Raw genomic sequence first — 18295 nt, 5'->3', positions numbered from 1 at the left:
TAAGGTGACCATATGTGCGTGGGTTTATCTCTGGCTTTCTATCCTGTTCCATTGATCTATATTTCTGTTTTTCTGCCAGTACCATACTGTCTTGATTACTGTAGCTTTGTAATATAGTCTGAAGTCAGGGGGCCTGATTCCTCCAGCTCCGTTTTTCTTTCTCAAGATTGCTTTGGCTATTCGGGGTCTTTTGTGTTTCCATACAAATTGTGAACATTTTTGTTCTAGTTCTGTGAAAAATGCCATTGGTTGTTTCAGAGGGATTGCATTGAATCTGTAGATTGCTTTGGGTAGTATAGTCATTTTCACAATGTTGATTCTTCCAATCCAAGAACGTAGTGTATCTGTCTATCTGTATCATCTTTAATTTCTTTCATCAGTGTCTTATAGTTTTCTGCATACAGGTCTTTTGTCTCCTTAGGTAGGTTCATTCCTAGGTATTTTATTCTTTTTGTTGCAGTAGTAAATGGGAGTGTTCCCTTAATTTCTATTTCAGATGTTTCATCATTAGTGTATAGGAATGCAAGAGATTTCTGTGCATTAATTTTGTATCCTGCTACCCTACCAAATTCATTGATTAGCTCTAGTAGTTTTCTGGTAGCATCCTTAGGATTCTCTGTGTATAGTATCATGTCATCTGCAAACAGTGACAGCTTTACTTCTTCTTTTCTGATTTGGATTCCTTTTATTTCTTTTTCTTCTCTGATTGCTGTGGCTAAAACTTCCAAAACTATGTTGAATACTAGTGGCGAGAATGGGCAACCTTGTCTTGTTCCTGATTTTAGAGGAAATGGTTTCAGTTTTTCATCATCGAGAGTGATGTTGGCTGTGGGTTTGTCATATATGGCCTTTATTATGTTGAGGTAAGTTCCCTCTATGCCCACTTTCTGGAGAGTTTTTATCATAATGGGTGTTGAATTTTGTCGAAAGCTTTTTCTGCATCTATTGAGATGATCATATGGTTTCTATCCTTCAGTTTTTAATATGGTGTATCACATTGATTGATTTGCATATATTGAAGGATCCTTGCATTCTTGAGATAAACCCCACTTGATCATGGTGTATGATCCTTTTAATGTGCTGCTGGATTCTGTTTGCTAGTATTTTGTTGAGGATTTTTGCGTCTATGTTTTTCAGTGATATTGACCTGTAGTTTTCTTTCTTTGTGACATCTTTGTTTGGATTTGGTATCAGGGTGATGGTGGCCTCATAGAATGAGTTTGGGAGTGTTCCTCCCTCTGCTGTATTTTGGAAGAGTTGGAGAAGGATAGGTGTTAGCTCTTCTCTAAATGTTTGAAAGAATTCGCCTGTGAAGCCATCTGGTCCTAGGCTTTTGTTGGAAGATTTTTATTCACAGTCTCATTTTCAGTGTTTGTGATTGGTCTGTTTATATTTTCTATTTCTTCCTGGTTCAGTGTCAGAAGGTTGTGCTTTTCTAAGAATTTGTCCATTTCTTCCAGGTTGTCCATTTTATTGGCAGAGAGTTGCTTGTAGTAATCTCTTATGATCCTTTTTATTTCTGCAGTGTCAGTTGTTATTTCTCCTTTTTCATTTCTAATTCTATTGATTTGAGTCTTCTCCCTTTTTTTCTTGATGAGTCTGGCTAATGGTTTATCAATTTTGTTTATCTTCTCAAAGAACCAGCTTTTAGTTTTATTGATCTTTGCTATTGTTTCCTTCATTTCTTTTTCATTTATTTCTGATCTGATCTTTATGATTTCTTTCCTTCTGCTAACTTTGGGCTTTTTTTGTTCTTCTTTCTCTAATTGCTTTAGGTAAAAGGTTAGGTTGTTTGAGATGTTTCTTGTTTCTTGAGGTAAGATTGTATTGCTATAAACTTCCCTCTTAGAACTGCTTTTGCTGCATCCCATAGGTTTTGGGTCGTCGTGTTTTCATTGTCATTTGTTTCTAGGTATTTTTTGATTTCCTCTTTGATTTCTTCAGTAATCTCTTGGTTATTTAGTAGTGTGTTGTTTAGCCTCCATGTGTTTGTATTTTTTGCAGATTTTTTTCCTGTAATTGATATCTAGTCTCATAGTGTTGTGGTCAGAAAAGATACTTGATATGATTTCAATTTTCTTAAATTTACCAGTGCTTGATTTGTGACCCAAGATATGATCTATCCTGGAGAATGTCCCATGAGCACTTGAGAAGAAGGCGTATTCTTTTGTTTTTGGATGGAATGTCCTATAAATGTCAGTTAAGTCCATCTTGTTTAATGTGTCATTTAAATCTGTGTTTCCTTATTTATTTTCATTTTGGATGATCTGTCCATTGGTGAAAGTGGGGTGTTAAAGTCCCCTACTATGATTGTGTTACTGTTGATTTCCCATTTTATGGCTGTTAGCATTTGCCTTATGCGTTGAGGTGCTCCTATGTTGGGTGCATAAGTATTTACAATTGTTATATCTTCTTCTTGGATTGATCCCTTGATCATTATGTAATGTCCTTCTTTGTCTCTTGTAATAGATTCACAATTTTTAAAGGTTATACTCCATTTATAGTTATTAAAAAATATTGGCTGTATTCCTCATATTGTACAGTATATCCTTATACCTTGTTTTATTTTTTAATATTTATTTATTTAATTTATTCATTTTGGCTGATATGCGTCTTAGTTGTGGCATGTGGACTCTTAGTTGTGGCATGTGGAATCTAGTTCCCCAGCCAGGGATTGAACCCAGGCCCCCCTGCTTTGGGAGCGTGGAGTCTTAGCCACTGGACCACCAGGGAAGTCCCTGTTGTCTTTTTTTAGATTCCACATATAAGTGATATGTAGATCCTGTCTTAAAATGAGAAGCCCCAAACGAGCCAATATAAAAATGAGTGAAGTTGTGGGTGGGGTCTGTGTGTGGTTCCTGTCATGGTGACCTTGCCATCTCTCCGAATATTTGGATGACTGACTGTCCTGAGCTCCAGTGACTCCGCTTTGCTAGCATAGCCTAAATCCTCATGAGGAATTTTCAGTGATGAAGGGCTGTCCTGATACATTTAAACTTGTAGCCACAAACCTAGCCCTCTACATTATGTAGTCTGATCACTAATAATGGAATGTCATCGACTTTTAAATTTCTGAGCAGTGGGAGAAAAAAAAAAACCTTCAAACAGAAGTGTTCTGTTAATGAGTGTGATAGACCCCTTTGTTGTTTGAAGCCAACCCTCTTGCTATTTCCCTGAAGAAAGGGCTGTGTTGGGGCTAGGTTGCACATTTCCCTGGCACTTTGCCACACCTCCTCTTCCCTGAAAATATTTATGGAGATCTGGTGTGTTAATAAATTTAGAAGTGATTTAATGGTCGCATTGGCAGGGTGAGATAAAGCAGTTCAGTGTGTTGATCATTTTGTTGCTGGGTGGGGTGGAAGAGGGAAATGAAAGACTCACTTTTTCCTTTTTGGAAATCTAACACTCTGCTCTTCTGTTATCACTCTTGTTCTCTAGGCATTAAGTGTCACCGAAACCCTGATTAAACCCTTGGAAAAATTCAGAAAAGAGCAACTTGGAGCCGTCAAGGTTTGTGTCTAATTGGAGCACACTTGTAAACAGCAAATGTAGACACCTCTGCTGCTTGAGCGTACACTCGGTTCACATTTAGCAGCTTTGAAGGAGATGTTGGAGTCCACCATCTGTTGTTTTATGTTTCAAATGTGCTTTGTCCCCTTTGGGGGAATATGAAATTGAAAACAAAACAGAAACACCTGGACTGGATGGTAAAACCTCTCGTAATCATCTTTGGCTTCACCTTTCCATGTAGAGTTTTAAAAATATCTTTAAGCAAACAACACGTTTACTCTGTATAGAAACATCTTATCTCTGTCGGAAGGGAAGTGATTTCCATGCCCGCCTCAGCTTGATGGCAGAGTGTAGCATTATACTAGGGTTTAAGATTAGAAATGCTGCTACACCAGCATGCCATTGAAACTAGAAAGAGAATATTCGGTTACAGTAAGTCCTCTACATACGAACCTTCAAGTTGCAAACTTTCAAAGATGCGAACGTGCGTTCGTATGTCCAATCATGTTAAGTTATTTGACGTGTCTGTAAGATTACTGTGCTGTAAAATTAAAAATGTTTTCTTTATTTTCTTTGTTTGTTTTTTATGTATTATTTGTGTGAAAAGTGTTATAAACCTATTACAGTACAGTATTATATAGCCAATTGTGTTAGTTGGGTACCTAGGCTAACTTTGTTGGACGTACGAACAAATTGGACTTACGAATGCACTCTTGGAACGCAACTCATTCGTATGTAGGGGGCTTACTGTATTGGGATGTATTTCCTTCAATTTAACACAAATTTATTGAGCGTCTGTTATGTGCCAACATTGTTATGGGTGCTGGGGATTCAAAGGTGTGTGAACCACAGACTCTGTACTCAAAGCTCTGGGATGTAGCCAGGATCTCTGGGAATAATGCAGCGACTTTGCCCCTGGGAGCCTGGGATGTATTTAGCAACTTCTAACATCTGCTAACTAATAAGCTTTGAAATTAACTCAGAGAAGTAATTTCCACCAGCCTCTCTTGAATGTTGTGCACTTACTTGAGGGAGAAAAAGTAGCGTTTCTGTGTTGTTGACCATTTTTGGCTTGGCCTAAGGAGAAGGGAATACATCAGTTTTAGGCAGGGAAGAGAGGTTTTATATTTGTATTTTTTTCCCCCATGCATTGGTGATGTGAGGTTTTTTTTTTTCTTTATCTTTGTAAACAAACTATTAAAATCCTTTTCTACGAATAAACATTGTGGTCTCCATGGCCATAGCTATACAAATGGGTCCAGAGAGAGCCAGCTTTTTAGCTGCTATTTATAGACTCAGTTCTCCTTTAAGTGACCTGTTAACATATTAGACACTTCTTTTTGGCATGATATTTTACAGTTTTTAATGAAGGGCTGTGTTTTGAGGGGAGGTCAGCGGGGGTACCCCCCAAGTCCTCTTCCTGGAATTGTTTGCTGAGCTACATGAAGCTGGTTTGTGTTTGCTGAGCTACATGAAGCTGGTTTGTGTCTGCTGGCTTTGTAGCAGGACATTGGAGGTCTGGCTTCACATCTGTGACCTTGGGCAAGTAATTGGCTTTAGTTTCTTACCTGTAAGATGACAGACTGGGGACCTGACTGCTCTATTTTGCAGTTTTATGATTCTGTTTTCTCTGATCTTCATAGGCTGTCTTAAAGCTTGAATAATCTTGGTTCTTTCTCTTTGAACATTTCATGGCAGGTACTGAATGTAAACATTTCTTATTTTTCTTATTTTACTTGGATGATGGTCGGGAAGGATAAGGGTTATATTATGTAAATGAAAAATGAATGTGACTTAATTAATAGATATATTTCCTTTTTATTTACCTACTGGGTTTTTAGAAATTTCTGGCCTTGAGTTTTCTACTGACTCCTTCTCCTCCCCAGATTTGCCCAGCTTCTCATGTTGTGCCTGTTCAAAGTGTGGTTGACCCTTGAACAACTCAGGTTTGAACTGTGTGGGTCCACTTATACGTGGATATTTTTCACCAGTAAATACTACAGTACTACAAGATCCATGGTTGGTTGAATCCACGGATGTGGAACCGCCTATATTGAGGACCGACTGTAAGTTATACTCGGATTTTCAACTGCTCCTAGGTTGGTGTCCCTAACCTCTGCATTGTTCAATGCTTAACTAACTGTATAGCCTGCAAAGCAGCTTGCAAAATAAATTGCCATATTAAAAGGTTAAATTATTTTAATACCTTGTCTATTGAGCTGTTTAATGGCCAAATGCTATCCTGAAGTCCCATTTCTTTCTTTCTTTTTATTATTATTATTAAAAAAAATTTTCTCCCCTCACCTCCCCTCCGCCGCACCTCATGGCATGCAGGATCTCAGTTCTCTGACCAGGGATGGAACCGTGTCCCCTGCAGTGGAAGCGCAGAGTCTTAACCACTGGACTGCCAGGGAAGTTCCCCATTTCTTTCTTTCTTCGTTGTTTTTCAGGCTTCAGGTTTATGAAGGGTGTATCCTACACTCTTGTTCAGTACAGTGTGTGTGTTGGCTGTCACACCTATTGATGTTACCTGGGAGAAGCCTTTTTTTACTGGTAGTTTTGTATATTAAACAGTAGAGAAAGGTAGTTTTCTAGGTTATATAGTGATATATAAGCATCTGTCTTTTTCATTAGATTGTTAAATCTTTAAGAGAAAAGACTATGCTTATTTCTTTATTTTCTACCAGCCTCCACTCTGTCTTACTATAACGTATTTAATAAATAAACCAATTCTACTGTTTTTCTATTCTAGAAGAACCAGGAAAGGGTTTATAACCTGGATATTTGATGATTTTCTCCAGTTATGCTTTCTAAACACCAATCCTATTTTGAAAAGCACACGCTCTTGTTCCAGTGGTTTATTTACTTACGTGGGATACTTAAAAATAACTTAATTCTCTTAGGTTAAAGATCTTTTTTTAAATACCATGAAGCAGTTTTCATGTGGGGAGAGAAAGACACAAGTCTTTAAAAGTTGACCGCAGCAGAATTTTTTAGGTACCCTTGTCAAAATGTTTATCTTTTCTTTCCCTTCTCCTTTTTCCCACCTGGGACGGTCCTGTCTTTCGCTTTTATATGCAAGCTCTTTCAGTTCCGTTTACTTCTTCAGTTTCCAGCATCCCAGTGACATGTTTAATTTGTGTTTTTAACATAATCGAAACTGCTAGGTGGCTTTTGTAAACTGGATTTTTTAGGAGCCCCCAGGTCTTCTTTTCTGCTATTTCACTTCTATTTGGATATGTTCCCTGTCAGTCACGTCTGTTTGGTTTGGCCTTCAACCTCCGTCCTGTAGGTTCTGCCGCATTTTCTCATGTGCCTGCCCGGTTCTTGTCTCTGTTTAAAGAGCCCCATTTCCCACTGCAGGACACAGTCGTTCTGTGCTGTGTCCCATCAATTCAGAGTTTTCCTCACGGCCTCTCTTAGCTTTACTTCCACGGAAGCTCTTTTCCCTTCCCCAGAAGCTTGTCACTTATTCCTAAGTGTCTGCATAACATTTTGTCGATAACCATTGCTCATTAAATGTCAGTTTAGCCACAGGAAACTAATACAGGCACCAGACAACATCGGAGCCAAGTGCATTGTGTACAAACTCCAAGAAATACTAGAGCTTGCTAAGAGTTACAGTGGGAGAATTTAAAATTGCTTTCTCTGAAAGGGGCAGCATGCAAGTATCAAACGGATACAATGAAATGATATTGATAATTTATAGAGCCTATTCAAATGCTCTTTTGCAAAGAGCCAATTACTGTTTTATTCAATAGAATAAAAGGTTTAACCAGAAGGCTTAAAAAATGTTTATTTCATAAATTATATCCTAGTAGCTCAGCCATTACCAGACTCTCACCCCATATTTCCTTTGTATTTCTTTTCAAGATTATGCCTCACGACTAAATGTTTAATAAAAATCAACTTCCTGAGATTCTGTAAATGACTGCAAAATGTGGGTAAAAAAGCAAATTTATTTGAATAATTTCTCAAATTATGTTTGATAGAGCAGAAAAAATGTGATTTAATCACTTTTCTTTCATTTTTAGTAATAACAACCTTATCAGGCCTATCATATGGCACAGTGCGAGAGGCCTTGGGATATACAACTATGAATTAAAACACTGGTCGGCCTTTAAGAAATTGGCAAGTCTGTGTGGGTGACGTCCAAAAAAAAAAAAAAAGGCAATAAAAATGCACTGTGAAAAGTGCTCTAATACGAGTAAGCATCGGTGCTCTGTAGGTGTCCTATCATCTTGGCTTTGGAGCGCCAGGAAAGTCTTTCAGGAAGACCTGATTCTCCCTCGTTTGGAATCCTACTTCTGCGCCTTAAGTAGCTCTGTGATTTGGGGCAAGTCACTTAAGGCCTCTAAGCCTGTTTCCTGATCTTTAAAATGAGACTTAGGACACCGGTCTCTGAAGGTTTTCGAGAGGCTTCAGTGCGCTTGATAACATATTTCTGGGGTCTAGTGCAGCGCCTGGCGTATACACAGTTGCAGCTCTTTTAGGATCCCCTTTGTGACATGCTCCATAGCAGCTTGCCAAAAAGAACTGCGCAGGTTTTTGTCTACTCTGTGCGTGCTGGGTTCAAGCACTGTGGCTTGTGACCCCCCTGGCCAGATGGTGCTAAGGTGATGGATAGGTGACTTGAGAGCAACGGCACCGGAGCCAGCGGTGGCACTTTGTCAGGGTCGGTGTCGCTGCGCTATAGGCTTCTCCCTTCCCATGTCCTCTGACCGATGTCTCCTGGACGCCTACTGGGTGTGCGGGTAGAGGCTGAATTCTCGTTGCCGTGGAGAGGCTGAAGGAGCTTCAAGGCAAAAGGGGGTGGGGGGTTGGGTAGGGCAAATGAAGTGTCAAGGAGGACAGGTGACATTGGTGCAGGAGTTGAGGGAGGAGTGCTCCTCCACTGGAGGAGACAAGGAGTGCTTCATGGAAGAGGTGGCATTTCCACCGCCTGGTTTGGGGGTGAAGGCTGAATTTCCAACACCCTGGGCTGTAGGGTGTTGGTGGACCAGGGGAGCAGATCAGGGACCGCAAAGCTCTGGTTGGCCTGGATGTACAGGAAAAAGTGCTCCTGCCGGGTGTGTTGTCTGTGCTGGGAATCTTGTTTCTTGTATGTGCAGCGTTACCCCCACCTTTTTATTTAAATAAAGAGGGAGAAGGAGTTGGAATCGCTAAGAAAGTATTTAAGCTCCTGTCTAGACTAGTCAGGCCTTATTATTTACTGTTTGTAGTTTGAAAATAAGTCTTTTCATTTCCTCATCCTAGAAAATTTGTAAAATACCAAAAATATTTTAAAAAGAAAGTTACCTGGTAACTCAAAAATTTCCCCTTCTTCTAAAACAAAACAACAAATTCTAGTACCCTGCAGAAATGTGGACAGTTCACAGGTGTGTTCGAACTTTTGTGAATTCTTTATATGTTCTTTACTCATTTTTCCTTGGAAGTGTAATGTGTGATTTGAGCAAAAAACTTGCTCAATAAAGAGTGTTTCATGTGTTAGGAACGTGTACCTCTTTTCTTCCATATTAATTGTATCTTCTCCCTGCCTGTTGTTTGCCTTTTACCTTGTTTATTGTGTATTTTTGATATCTAGAAGTTCTTATGGCTTCTTCCATTTCTCTTTTGCTCAGAAGTTCCTTCTCTGTTCTGAGATCTGATTGAAAATACTCTTTTTTGGCTTCATTTTTTACTTGTGACTCTTTCAGTCCATCTGGAATTAATTTTGATTTGAGACATGGTTCTCTTTTTATTTCCAGCTAGTTAACCAGTTATACCCACGCCATTGGTTGAGTAATATCTTTTTATCCAGTGATTTGTGATGAAACCTTTAAATATATATATATATATATTTACTTCTAATATATTCAAAAAACCTGATTATTTATGTTTTGTTTCTTAGGTTTATTAAGTCCCTCTACCATTTACACCGTGTACATCTTATTTGACTAATTATGCTGTTTTAAGTAATAGCTCTTCTTCACTGTTTTTTTTGTTGTTGTTTTTGCATGTGTGATTTTATAACATTACAAGCTGACTTCCCATGAGTCATCTTGAACTTGTAAACATTTTGTTTGGCTTACTCATGTTAAAACTGAAAAAAAATATTTATTTGTTGCCACCATTTAAAAATCACTGGGTTTTCCAGCTGTTCCAGAAAAATCAGAAGACATGGCCTGTGTACTGGGCTTATATTTCCACATGGCAGAAATCTGCAGGAGCTCTGTTATGGCTGCCTGCCTGCCTCTCTAGAATAGATGTGGGCCACCTGATTTGCCTTTGCCTCCACCTTTCCTTACTGAGTTTTACTTCCAGCTTGACTCAGACTCACTTGAGTAATGCTGTTTCATAAAAAAGTTTTCGTTGTATTAATTTGATCCTTGATAGAGCCTTTTGTCTCATATTGTTCAATTTATTATATATATATGTATATATATATACACACACACACACATACATATATGTGCATCCTATATTGCAGTGTTGAAGAAAAAAGGCTCCATTCTTTATTGAATGCTGCTTGAACACAATCCCTTTTAAAATTCATATTATTTAAGTGCCAAAAGTCATATGAGTACAAAGAAACAGAATATTCTATAGTGACCTTGAGAAGAAATGCAAGGAGAAACAATTATCTGAGTCTTAAGATTCAAAAACAAAACACAGTAGCGTTTGTATAATACCATACGAAGTACGAACAATTGTATTTCCACTCTAATTGGTGGGCGTGATGTTGTTTCTTGGCTAAATTCTTTCTTCACAGAGCCTTGATAGAACCATTTTCTTTCATTCCCAACCTAACCCACATGCTAATTTACATACCCCACTATTGCTGCGTGTGCTGGGGTGTTTTGACTGCTGACTTTAACATCATTGCATCCTTTGTCCCCTTCTGTGATTCAGATGAAATCAAAGGAGTAAAAATGTTTTCAGTATTCTCTGGTAAGTACTAATCTGCAAAGATAGTGAGCACGTTTAACCACATGATCTCGCTTTGCAGCGTACTTGCGGTAAATGCAGCTGTGTCACCTCTATTCCTATCTCATTTAAACCTGAGAAACTGATGCTCAGAGAATGCTGTGACCCTGGGGCAGTGTCACAGAACAATGCATGGCTGCTAGAACCTGCGTCTCTGACACCTAATCCAGTGCATGCTCTGCAATATGGACTTTTAAAAATAGTGGAGATTTTGAAGTAGTGGCCATATGTTCTTTTTAGTTTATTTTCTGTTAGTCATTAAAATCGTTCAGGAAGCACGTCATAATGAAAAGCAGAAAAGAGAGTAACCATGTAGTATTAATGCCTTAAGCTTTTAAAAAAAATAGTTGTAAATTAGACCTAGGGCATAAAGAAAAAAAGTGGTTCTGTTTCAACAAAAGTTTGACTATTCTCGTACATAGGCGAACCGTAGGATCACAGAATTTTAGGATTGGATCTAAGAATGAACTAGTGCAAAACCAAATCCCTGATCTTTTCAGTAGGAAAACTAAGGTTCTGTATTGTTAGGTGTTCCCCTTCCCCCCACAAAAGATGTGCAGCTAGTTGGTAATTAAACTTGGCGTAGAAATGGGAAGAAATATCAGTTCCCGAGTCTCTCTCTTCCATCAGTACAGGGATTAATTTAGGGTCTTTAGGTGGGCTGGCAGAGCTCCCTTCCTGGCTTCTCACAACAGTTTGTAGTCCCGTGGAGTGAGAAAATGATAATAAATGTGAAGAAACAGAATTTTTGTGCTTTATTTACTCCTTTTGCTTAATGGGGAAAAGATCATGCCAGAAAAGGCTGGGAGAATCCATTATTTTTGACCTAGAAAACAGAAGTTGGAAAATAGGGAAGGGAATGTTCCTTTTCAGGAGGCCTTGGAGAGTTGGTGAGAGTTTGAAGTTAATGGAAACATTTTGACAGCATGAGGACATTGCGTGTGCTCATTGGTGCTCTGAAATGTTTATGAAAAATCTACTTACCTTTGGCAAGCAGTGTTGGGGAGATACTCTGTCTTCGCTGCCTTAAAAAAATTTGGTTCCTTGTGAGATAGAGAGGGTGGGAGGGAGGCTCAAGAGGGAGGGGATATGGGGATCTATGTATGCATATGGCTGATTTACTTTGTTGTACAACAGAAACTAACACAGCATTGTGAAGCAATTATACTCCAATAAAGATGTACTTAAAAAAATAAAAAGATAAAAATGCACAGGGAACTCTATTCAGTACTCTATAATGGCCTACATGGGAAAAGAATCTAAAAAAAAGAATGGATATATGTATATGTATAACTGATTCACTCTGCTGTACACCTGAAAATAACACAGCATTGTAAATCAAGTATACTCCAATAAAAATTTGAAAAAAAAATTTAAAAAAATTAAAAGAAGCTACTCTAGCAAAAGGAAAGCAAAGGCTGTTTCTAGGCAGTGCCTGAGAAATGTTTGTAATGTTAACCAAAGGATCTTGGTACAAGTATGTCAGTATTATTTTAGGCCTTGTCGACCTATTGCTACGTATTCTAGACAGTGTTAAAGAAATCACCCCTAAGGTTTGGGTAAGTAGATGACATTCCTGGTCAGAGGATTTTATTGTGATATTCATACTGGACAATTGGGGAAGATCTTTTAAGATGTTCCCTACTGCCCCAGTGGTGATGATGATGATTTTTTTTAATGTAGATCAAAACTTACTCAGTTTTAAGTGAATTCCATTTCTATGCCAAAATCTGTACTGTAGCAAGTTTGCTTTTTTAAGCTTTATGTTCTTATTATGTGTTCATCTTAAAAATATTTTTGTTTTGAATGGAAGGACAAGTGAATGGCATTAATTCCAAACACTGATAAGTATGAAGAGTTGAAAAATAACAGGCTTGGAAAAAAGCCCATTAAAGGAAAAAAAGAAAAAATAAGTGACTCTTCAATCCTAACACTGTCTTGATGAGTAATAAGCAGTATGGCCTGGGTGCAGATAGATTTTCCAGATAACTCCTTCACACTTCGTGGTACTTTCTTTTATTTTCGGATATTTTTCATATTTTGAGTTTCCCAGTGGATTAACTATGTGTATGCCTTTTTTTCCCTTTTTTAATCACAGTTGTCTATGTTTTCCTGATTTGTAGGAAGAAAAAAAGAAGTTTGACAAAGAGACAGAAAAGAACTATAGCGTAATTGATAAACATTTGAATTTATCAGCAAAAAAGAAAGACTCACATTTACAAGAGGTATTGTTTTTATTTTTCTGTTAACTTGTTTCTGAAATTCAGTAATCAGTGCATGTCTTTTTTTAAAAAACTGTGCTTTTCTTTTGAAAACATTTCATCTAGGATTATTAGAGGTGGAAAAAATGACCAGGTATCACCATGAAGAAAAGAGCTCTTTTGGAACAAGATATAAAATAAGACCTCTTAGAGTGATTAATGCAGTGTGGATTCATAGTATTAAAAGTTTTGGTTCTGAATATATTTTCACAGGAACAATCATTTTAACCAGCATAACTGAGAACAGATATATTATTTTCAGGAATCGATTCATTAATTGGCTTTCAAGATTTCTTGAAAAAGTGAATTGAATAAGCTTCTACACCATTTGGCTTTTATGTGAAGGCAGCATTAATCTTACTTAACACTGAAGATTCAGGAGTTTTCACCTTCATTGGAAAGAGAGCATCTGTTTTACTTGTGTTAATAGACTCATTTTTTTGTTTTTGGAGGGAGCTGTATGTAAGGAGAAAGGAATTTATATCTTGTCTCTCATTTTCTCTTTCTGTTTCTTAAATCCCCTGCCACTTGTTTTTCCTCACTCACACACTTGAATGGAAACTCAGTTGTTTACAATTTGGAACATATGCTTTCCTTAAACATAATGCTGTTTGCAGCTGTAAGGATCTTGACTCATCCCACAAAAGTGTGATTTTTTTTTTCTTCCATTTGTTTATTTTTAAACACATAAGGAATTCAGGCATGATGTGCCACTATAATATACACTTAGTGAAATATCATCAAAATGACAACATTGTAGAATAAACCTGGGTTATGTTTAAATGTCACAGATTTAGTTGCAAACTCTGTGTGTGTGTGTATGTGTGTGTGTGGCGGGGTTATTTTGACATTGCCTACACGTCACGTTTTCTTTTGTCTCGCTAGTACTTTTGATGGACGTTTAGATGGCATTTGACTTTCTATGAAAGAGAACGGCCCTTTTGTACCATTTAATCCTCACTCCAATACTGTGGGTAGGGCTCCATATTATGTAGGAAACCATTCACTTGTTACGTGTGTTCCCTCATCGCCTACCCTCTGTCATTTTTGAAATGACAGCTGTTGCTCTTAGAGGCTCTCTTTATGCTAGCAGTTTTCTACCTCTCTTCTCCCCTGATCTCTGTTTCCAGGTATCCTGAAGGGATTTTCATGCGCCGGGTCAATTTCCATCTCCACCTCACTATCTAATGAGGTATCATTCTACCTGTTGTTTAGGCAAAGTCTGTAAAGTCAGTCTTGGCCCTTTCGCTCTCACCCCACATCTAGACCATCAACCTATGTCTTCTTTAGCTTCAGAATATTCTCGGAATATGGCCAATTCTCCTGACTCCCCACCCCTGTCACCCGGGCATCTCTCGCACAGATTACTGCAAAGGCTACCCTGCTTTCACCAGGGTATCCCTACAGTTTATTTTCTATACAACAGCGGAGTGGGCCTTCATGTTGCTCTTCTTCTCTAGATACTCCTAACAGCTCCCTTTAGAGGCCCTGGGCCCACCCCGTCTGCCCTCACACCCACATGGCTGCCTTGCTCTGGCTTGGTTCCATGCTGAGGGCCTGTGCTTTGTTCATCCTTCTGCCAGATCTGCATGCCTCACTCCTTCAAATAGTCTTCCAAATACTCTCCACTCAGACTTCTCCTTACTAGAGAAGTTTTCCAGCCATCTTATTTAGAGTGTCCCCCTTACTCTCCTTTATTTTTTTTTTCATACTCTGACAGCCATTTGACTCACTACATAGTCCGTTGTTACATGGCTTCTTCCCATAGGATGTAAGCTCCTTGCAGGCAACAGCTGTGTTCTGTTCAGCACTCTGTCCTCAATGTCTAGAATAAGACTTGTCAGGGAATAGGCACTTAATAAATATTTACCCAATGAACAAGCGTGAAGATTGTGAGCTAGGGCTTCGACAGTTTCATCATTCCCAAAGATAATTAAACTCCAGATGGGAAATTTGAAGAGACCCTCAAGGAGAATCATTTTAGTTTCACTTAAATTACATATTCTTGGCTGTCTTGCTCTGTTTGCTCTTTACAAACATACGGACTCCCACTTGACCTAGCTTTCCATTGCAAGCATGAAGGCCGTAAGAAGGGGGATGCTGTTTAGTGGGAAAAAGGTTAGATTTGGATTTTGGTTACTTTTGGCAGTGGCTAATACATTGCTAATCTTCAGTAAATTGAGGTGCTCAAGAGATTAATAAAGGTTGCTGAGACTGATACTGAACAAAGGCATAGAAACTTGTTATCTATTCTTTCCTCTTGTTTCCAATGAAAATAACAGGAGGAAATTAAGGCAGACACCAGGCTGGCAATTTTAGTAATTCTATTAGTACCTTTACCTGTAGCTCTGCTTATTGGGCACAATGGCTTCTGCCTCCATCACAACCCGAAATTCTAATTAATATTTGTACTAGAACAAGAATTGGATATTCGAGAACATTCCATGACTGCTGATTTTTGAAGTATATTTTTGTTTCCTGATGCCAATTAAAAATTGGCACTTGCCACCTGTCTCTACAAGGATTAAGTCACTAGCCTAGCTCTGAGGAACTAATTGCTCCAGGGCTATAGTCCTCGTTTTGCCCCAAATCAAACTGAACTCACAGCTCGCATGTTGTACATTTTTTTTAAGTCGACACTGAGTCGTCAAATAATTATGTTTCAGTAAATATGACCAGAGAAATAGATCCTTTGAATATCTTTGTGTGAGTGATCTACTTCCTTTATGCATATTAACAGCAGGAATGGTCAGAAATGAGATGATAATCAAATTGAAATTGTATGTTTGTTTAAAAAAAATGACTTTTGCTTGGTGTAGTAAAAAGTATAGTCCAAATGTGTGTTTTCCAACACCACCAAGCAACTGACTCAACTCTGACACTACCTAGAGACAGCATCAGATCCAACAGGTTAAGGGCTCAGTCGGACAAGATTGCCCCACTTCTGACTAGCAGCTGCAAACTATTATCTATAGAATGGATAAACAATAAGGTCCTATGCATAGCACAAGGAATTATATTCAATATCCTGTAATAAACCATAATGGAAAAGAATATGAAAAAGAATGTGTATGTATGTATAACTGAATCACATTGCTGTACACCAGAAACTAACACCTTGTAAATCAACTGTAATTCAGTTAAAAAAAAAAAGACTACCTCACTTCCGACATCAGTCCCAAGTCCTGGTTGTTACCTGTGCTTCTGACTGGCTACAGATAAGAGGTTCCTATGACCCCTTCCTTGCTAGAGTGGCTCACAGAACTCAGAAACATGTAGTTAAGTTTAGCAGTTTATTATAACAGATAATATAGAGGATACGGATGAACAACCAGATGAAGAGGTGCACAGGGCGGGGTCTGGAAGGGTCCCAAGTGCAGATACTTCTGTCCCCATGGAACTGGGGTACGTCACTCTCTAGGCAAGTGGATGTGTTTCCTGTTAACCTGAAATAAATAGTCTGCTAGGTATTTCTCCAGCAAAGATGGGTTTATTCAGGATCAGCAGAGAATTGCAGTTTAGGGTCTGCAACCACGGGGAACCAAGGGCAAGTTTCTGCACGGCAAGGGAAGGAGAACACTTTCGTTGAGAGGGAAGGAGAATTGAGAGGGCTATAGTAAAGAGTCCCTGGCTTTTTCTTGGGCTGGGTCCTAGCCAGGAAAGAAGAGTGGTCTTTCTTCTTGTTGGGCTCTGCGATGGTCTGAAGCCATGTGAGCTCCCCCTTCCGGTGAGTTTTCCGTTTATTAATTTTTTACATTACCAACCTGGAAGCTCATGAACTCTTGTTCAAGAGTTGTTATAGAGCTTAATTTGTAGTGCTCCCGTCTTCCCGGAAATGGGTGGGTAGAGCCGAAAGTTCCAACCCTCTAATTAGTGCTATCTTGGGGCCCTACCCTAAGTCACCTCATTAGCATCAACTCAAGCGTTCTCAAAAGGGGCTCCTTACAAATGACTAGAGACACTTCTCTCGCTCAGGAAATTCCAAGGGTTTTAGGAGATTTGTGCCAGGAATCTGGGACAAAGACCACATACACTTTTTCTTACATCACATATATAGTGATTGCCTTTTAGACTGAGTCAGGGCTAAAGGACGGTGCTGCTAGGTATAATTTGGATGTCTGTGGCATTGTTGTACATTATGGGTTAACGGCAGTCCCAGGGATTCTTGTGATTGATCACGCTGCACCTGGCACAGTGGTTCTGAGCACCCAGAACATTAGGAAGCTGTGGATAGAAGCTGACCTGCCATGCCGGGGTAATTGCAGTAGCACAACCAGGTGAGAGAATCCACTAAAATTAAATTAAAAAACCACCTTGGTAAATCTGACCCTGGTGTCATTTTCTTGAAGGACATTTCCCAGTAACAATAACATGAAAAATCCACCCTTAACCTCCCCTATCTCCATTTTATTAAATACTCAACACACTCACATTGTTTTTCCTGGGAGTTGTGTCTGTTAACTGCTAGTGGCTGAACTCTCCATCTCTGGATATTAGAGGCATAAAAAAAATCATGATTTTTATGAGTGTTAGGTAGAAATTCTCATTTTGGCTTAGTAACAAACACTCTTATTATCGTTAAACATTAATTAAAAAAGGATATGATGCCAAAAAAATTATTACCTGTTAGATAAATACTTTTTCTCCCCCAAATTAAAAACTTTTTGTTGTGGTAAATATACACAACAAAGCATGATTTTAACCAAGTTCAGGCGTGCAGTTCATTCAGTGTCATTAAGTGCAGTCACACTGTTGTCAATAACCACCACATTCCAGCTCCAGAGCCCTTTCAACTCGAGATACTGAAACTCTGTGCCCATTAGACACTAACTCCCCAGTGCCCTTGTTCTCCCAGCTCCCGACGACCACCATCCTACTTCCTGTCTCTATGAATTTCACTGTTCTGGGTACCTTATATACGATAAATCATACAGCATCTGTCCTTTTGTGACTGGCTCATTTCACTTAGTATAATGTCCTCAGGGTTCATCCGTGTTGTAGCAGGTGCCAGAATTTCCTTGCATTCTGTGGCTGAATAATATTCCATTATCTTTGTAGACCACATTTTGTTTATGCCTTCATCTGTCGGTGGACACTTTGGTTGCTTCTACCCTTTAGCTGTTGTGAATAATGCTGCTGTGAATGTGTGTGTGCAAGAATCTCTTTGAGTCCCTGCTTGCAGTTTTTGTGAGTATATACCCAGAAATGGAATTGCAGGATCATATGGTCATTCTATTTTTAATTTTTTTTTTAGAGAACTGCCATACTGTTTTCCATAGCAGCTGCATCATTTTACATGCCCACCAGCAGTGCACAAAGTTTCAGTTTCTCCACATCTTCACCAATACTTGTTATTTTTCTGGGGGTTTTTTTGTTTTTTATTTTGGTGGGGGGGAGATTGGGTTTTTTGGATTATTTTCTGATATTTTTTGTTTGTTTGTTTTTGATAAGTGTGAGGTGGTACCTTGCGGTTTTGATTTCTATTTCCCTAATGATAAGTGATGTTGAGCATCTTTCTCTGTGCTTAGATATGGCCTCTTTGGAGAAATGTCCAGATA

The 18295-nt window shown here is 38.7% G+C and overlaps 1 protein-coding gene across 4 annotated transcripts in view; it reads left to right on the top strand.

The window, feature by feature from the left end:
- The window catches only part of ARHGAP10 (Rho GTPase activating protein 10), a 322216-nt gene that overhangs the window by 105296 nt on the left and 198625 nt on the right, over positions 1-18295 (top strand). For all 4 annotated transcript variants that reach the window (XM_061191611.1, XM_061191609.1, XM_061191608.1 and 1 more), the window contains exons 4-5: positions 3439-3510; positions 12600-12701. In XM_061191611.1, the coding sequence (XP_061047594.1) occupies positions 3439-3510; positions 12600-12701 (174 nt within the window). The remainder of the gene's footprint in view (positions 1-3438; positions 3511-12599; positions 12702-18295) is intronic.

This window comes from Eubalaena glacialis, chromosome 5, assembly GCF_028564815.1.
Source record: "Eubalaena glacialis isolate mEubGla1 chromosome 5, mEubGla1.1.hap2.+ XY, whole genome shotgun sequence".
Taxonomy (NCBI): Eukaryota; Metazoa; Chordata; class Mammalia; order Artiodactyla; family Balaenidae; genus Eubalaena; species Eubalaena glacialis.
Note: the sequence above shows the minus strand (reverse complement) of the source record. Positions and strands in the feature narration are given on the sequence as shown.